Source organism: Chiloscyllium plagiosum, chromosome 19, assembly GCF_004010195.1.
Source record: "Chiloscyllium plagiosum isolate BGI_BamShark_2017 chromosome 19, ASM401019v2, whole genome shotgun sequence".
In the NCBI taxonomy this organism is placed as follows: Eukaryota; Metazoa; Chordata; class Chondrichthyes; order Orectolobiformes; family Hemiscylliidae; genus Chiloscyllium; species Chiloscyllium plagiosum.
Window position 1 is genome coordinate 25,999,281 of NC_057728.1, and position 5,601 is coordinate 26,004,881.

Below are 5,601 nucleotides of genomic sequence, written 5' to 3' on the forward strand. Positions count from 1 at the left end.
CGGAGCCGCAGTGCGCCTGCGCAGGCCCACTCCGCCCACCGCTGATCAATCTCAGAAATGAGTCGATTCAGCCCCACACTGTTACACTGAGGCTGCAGGGCAGGATCAACGAGGTTGACAAGACATTGGGGAAGCTAAAGAAAAAAAATTCATTTGTTCAATCATATCCTGATGACACAGAGTTCTCTGTCTCCAATTAATTATATCTCTGCATTGCCATCATTTTCATGTAAGCAAACTAGGTTTATCAATTTGTGTTCACTAAGAAAGCACATTAAATGGAGCCAACGCGGGGCTTTCAACATACAAGTTTGCAGATGGAAAGGAAAAACATTTTTTTAGTTTTAATAACTATGTAATTAATGAGCTATAAGAGTAATTTTAGGGCACAGAATTGCTTGCCATGTAGGAAGAAACCAGCAAAGGAAGTGATCTGGGAGTTCCATCTGAAATTGGAAAAACTATGTCATTGCTTCCAAATTTTCTACAAAGTAAAAGATAGCAAAATCCAATGAATTTATTTCCTGGTGACCATAATTTCTTTCCAGTCCAGCTTATGTAAGGATCTCCTCTCGAGCATACATGTCCAGAAACTAATTGTGGAAGCAGGACCTCTAGGTGTAGTTACAGAATGGGAAGATCAGTCCTGCTCTCCCTCAACCTTGTCTCTGCAATTAATGATGTCACATATCCATGTGTTAATCAGCACCCATAATCCACCTGCCCTATCCAACATTCCGAGCTACATTACCTCAATTATGTACACTATGCTTTCCTGACAAACTGCTTTTCTTCTATATTTGTTTGTGTGTATCCCCTTTCACACCTCCAATCTATACTCCACCACCCTGCCAAATTAGTTTAAACCCCCACCAACAGCACCATCAACCCCCACAGACAAGGATGTTGTCCTGTTTGGGTTCAGATACAACCCATCAGTTTTGTACAGGACCTTCCTTCCCCAGAAAGTGAAACAGGAACCTAAAGCCCTCTCTCCTGTACCAACTGTTCAGCCATGCATTTACTAAGTTATCTGCCTGCTCACCAGCACATGGCACCAGAAGCAACCTTTGAGCCTTTGAGATCCTGCTTTTCAAAATGTTGCCTCGCACCCTAAATTCTTGCTGCAGGGCCTCTTACGATTTTTTCAAAACTCAACCATGGACTTCGGGAAAGAAACTCACTGTTCCCCATTTCTCGGTAATGCTTTTAGAACGAACCTTTTCTCTGTTCTCCACACTATTTTTAACTTACTCCTCCCCCTGTCTCAGCATTGCCTTTAGAATGAATTCTCTCTCCACAATTTATAAACTTGCTGCTCATCACTGTTTGCAATTAATTTTTCCATTCTCCTTAAACTCGCTGTGCCCCCTGTCTCAGCAATACGTTTAGTATGAATCCTTTCCTTGTTCTCCATACTATTTTTAAACTTACTGGTGATCCTCTCTTGGCACTACAGGAGAACAGTTGAATGTGCACCAAAGCTTTTCAATATGATCTCCTTTCCCTGACAACATGATGGGTAGCACCCACAATGATTACACAATATCTAATCCTTTGAGATCGAGAGTGGGTCAAACAAAGTTGTATTATGGCACTGACATTCTTTGACATATCCTTCCTTTTGCAGCTATTATGTGCCTTCAGATCATCCACTCTCATTCCAGAACTGACAACAAGCTTTGCTTACCTCAGAACCAAGGCAAAGTTGTGTCACACTGACGTTAATCAGCATTGATAATGTGATGGAGGTTGTGAGGAGACCTGAACAATATATGCCAGGCAGGAGAGAAGTCTGGACAGTTTCCAACTTCATTGTCTCATCATAACCATCTACTGAATAGTTTCCCCCAGTTTACTGAGTCTTTTATCTACCAGTTTAGCTACTACTTTGTATCTATCTTTATTAATGTTACCATTTGAGTATAAATACTATGCTATCTTAATGTTTTCATCAGAGTATAACTATTGTGCTACCTTTTTTATAAATCCCATTTATCATCATGTGTATATTTGCATATATTTGTCTTTATATTAATGCAGCTCGATACTACTGACTGGGTCTGATTTCCAGCTCCCTTCCCATTTATCCAGCTCATCTGCGGTATTCTTCGTACTAAAGTTGAAATCTGATCACTGATTTATGCAGTAGTGATGTTATTACAATCGCCACTATTCAAACGTTTCCAAGTGTCTGGGTGGGAGGAGGCAAGACTCTGAAGAGTCTGTGCTACTCTTTGATCTGAGAGAAATTATCTGATCCCAAAACACAAGAGCCTGGAGCAGTCTTCAGTATACCTTGAAAATCAGAGCAAGAGACCATCCATTTGCTTCTGGTTTGTGAAGCTTTCCTCAACTCTGAGGTCAAAAGACAGGAATTTGAAAAGCTGCTCAAACACTGGAAAATCTCAGAAGTCTTTTCAAGTTCAAAGAAATCATAAGTGTCTGTGCTTCCTGTTTTCCTCAGAGAAATATCAATCTGCGAAGAGTACGGTGAACACTAAAATGGCCAGAAAATTCTAGAACGAAAGGTAAGGAAAGTTGTACCCAAACCAATCACAGTAATTGAAAATAATATTCAGGAGTATTATGATTTTCAAACAAACTTGCTTTTTTTATTCTTGTATAAGTTATTTGTGCCATCTTTGTTTTCATCTTGTTTCTTTATCTTTCTCTCTCTCTCTTTGCCTCTGTTCCAAATCCATATCTCTTTCCTTTTCAGTATTTTCTTTTCATGTATTGTTTTTCTTCCTAACTCTTTCTTCATTATTTTGATTTTTGTTTTCAACCATTGTAGGAATGTTTTTCTCCCTTTGATTTTATACATTTCACTCTTCATCTCTGGTTAAATTCTCCAGTTGGACTTTGATTTTATCCAGTTTTTTCAAAACTGTATTTTTTTTAAAGTTATATTTCAATATTTCACATTTTTCTAATGTTGCAATACTCATATAAATTTCCTAATCAGGGATATTGACTAATAGAGATCAATTTCTCTTTCTTTATATCTGTCCCAATCCTCCGCTTTCTTCTCTTCATTTTCTGGGTACTGGGATTGAGAGTAAGTATATTACCCTGTTATCTACTTCTTTCTAATGTATTTCATTGTCTTTTATCTCTCATTTTACTTTTACTTCTTTGTTATGAAGATTAATTTCTAGTTCCGCCTATTTTAAGATACTGCCACAGAGATAGTAATTCCTGAATATTCATTCCCAGTAAACCCACAAGGTAAATAATATGAACTATTACACTGATGTCTGACACTATTTCCTTCTGCAGTATTTATAAATGAAATTTAAGCCGTGATGCAAGGAAAACATTCAGGCAAAACAAGCAAAGGTCTGCTCAAAATTCACAGTAAGTTACATCTAACCTTGACTTTCAGTGTTTCAATATCTTACTGATCTGTTGTTTTGAAGATGTTTTCTTCATGATGTTGTCTCAGCCTTTATCCTATCTGATTGAGTTCATGAAGAGACAATTCACTGTCATTTCAACTTATAGAAAATTTAGTGATGTGGTGACAATGTAAATTACCAAGTGAAAGAAAACAAGGAATACTTTTCATGTTTTACAGAGACAATGGATTCAGTTCCGTCCAACTCCCGGTGAGATTGTGACCTAGCAAATTACCAGTACAAGTTCCATCTGACTTTAATGACCAGGAATCATTAATAGTCTACTGGACAAACTCATTTCTGAACAAAGTGACACTATCAATGAGGTTGACAGGCAGGAGTGAGACTTTTGGTGGCAAGGGACCACACCCAGAGTTTCAAGGGAAAGGTATCTTGCATCAGGTCTGGAAAGGACAGTCTGAAGGTGATCATGGTTTTGGGGAAAGTAGTGGAGTTGAGGATAAATGGAAACCTAGAATAAATGTGCTTCAAAGTCTCCTTGTGAGGGTCATACCTGTACTCATGCTTCAGTGGCATCACAGTAAAACAATTTTAAAAAAAACTCGTTGAAGGTTTTCTTGCAGTTTGGCCTGCCAGGGAAGTTCTTGCCAGTGGATCATACTGCAGTAAGATTCCAGTTGTACCATCTGGACTCAGTCTGCATAGTCAAAAATTGATCCGCTTGTTTATGGTGCATGTCGTTGGCTAATAGGTGAGTTTTTAGCTCAATTTTAATTGAAAATCCTCTCCCTTCTATCTCTCCCTATTACTGCTGGACAAAGGGTAATTTGAATATCACAGTTGAGAATGGGTGAACAAATAATATTAATTCAGAACTTCTCACAGAAAGTATAGTGTAACAAACAAATCTACTGATTTACAATTGTTAGGCCACACATTAGTTGATAGCTAACACTACAGGGTAATTACAGCAAGTTTTTCTACATTCTCGGTGACCAGGAAAGTTAATTTAAGAGCCATTTGTTTTTTGCCTTTTCCTATACCACCATAATGTGTCTCATTAAAACGTTGTTTGCCAAAATATCATATATAAGATAGCATCAATGCTGTGAATATTTAAGTACTGACATAAATTCAGAAAAAGACCAGTTCTGTTTTTTTTGCGTAACTGACATTATTTGCATTTTAATTTTGGAACAGAGTATTCCATCAAGAACACACAGAACAGCTTCTATACCATTTAATATTTATTGACTTTTTTTCTGAAGTTTGAAAGAGACTAATGTGACATGAGGTGCATTTGAGAATTTCAAGCTGGGAATATTGGCATTACCAACACTGACATAATTTTTGACAGTAAATTGCCGTAAAGGGTGCTCAAGCATTGAAATTTGAAATGGATGACAATCAACGAGGATCAACACTGGAAAGAATTCCTTACCCAAGACCTATTGGGGTGCCCACGGCGAGGGTACATGAGTGTCTTGGGATGCCTTTTGCAGAGGGTTTGTCATTGTCTTTTCCTGTTGATCCTGCATACCTGGATCGTACATATCGTGAAGGATATGCCAGCAGGCTGTCTTATCTACCTTTTCACAGCCACTTGGGGATCTATGATTATTCCTTTGAGCCAGCTTTTATCAGGAAACGCAATGAAAGGGAACGGCAGAGAGTCCGTTATGTTAATGAAGGCTATGCACGACTCAGAGAGCATCTTCCTGATGATTTTGCAGACAAAAGACTGAGCAAAGTAGAGACCTTAAGGGCTGCAATCAGCTACATCAAACACCTTCAGGATTTACTGAACCCTTCAGAGACTAAAGAGAGAAGGTCTCTATCTCCAAGAGCCGTGGAGATCCATAAACTTCCATGCCCTGGTCCACGGAGAGATGGTAATAGTGATGGAGAATCCAAATCCTCTTCACCCTTCAGTGAACTTAGTGAACTAAGCAGCTAACCAACATACTTCATCTAGAAAATGCAATCCATTTAACAAGCAGTCATCTATTGTCTTTGCAAAATACTGTTTGCCCGACCTTTTTTAGGGTGAACTGTAATCTGTTCCTTCATGCAGAAATGTTCGTGTAGCAAATCATTTCTATGTGAACCATGAATGCTCTCTCATTAAGCCAATCCATCTCCAAGGCTTGGCAGGTAAACAGATGGAAACAAGAAGCAAGAAGGCAAAACATAAAATTCACAAAATTCAAACAGAAAATATAAAATTCAGAAAAGGTAT

The 5,601-nt window shown here is 38.3% G+C and overlaps 1 protein-coding gene and 1 long non-coding RNA gene across 2 annotated transcripts; both read left to right on the forward strand.

Moving 5' to 3' along the window:
• Positions 1-2,050: 2,050 nt before the first annotated feature.
• LOC122559614 lies at positions 2,051-4,745 on the forward strand. Its single transcript, XR_006314482.1, has 3 exons — positions 2,051-2,531; positions 3,283-3,360; positions 4,563-4,745. It is a non-coding gene; the product is annotated as an uncharacterized LOC122559614 (long non-coding RNA).
• Positions 4,746-4,758: 13 nt separating this feature from the next.
• On the forward strand, positions 4,759-5,319 carry LOC122559427 (achaete-scute homolog 4-like). Its single transcript, XM_043708874.1, has one exon. It carries the CDS (start codon positions 4,759-4,761, stop codon positions 5,317-5,319), a length of 561 nt encoding a protein of 186 aa, XP_043564809.1.
• Positions 5,320-5,601: the final 282 nt, after the last annotated feature.

Bases quoted from the DNA above. Each gene is read 5' to 3' on its own strand.
- LOC122559427 (XM_043708874.1), top strand. From the start codon at position 4,759: ATGGATGACAATCAACGAGGATCAACACTGGAAAGAATTCCTTACCCA.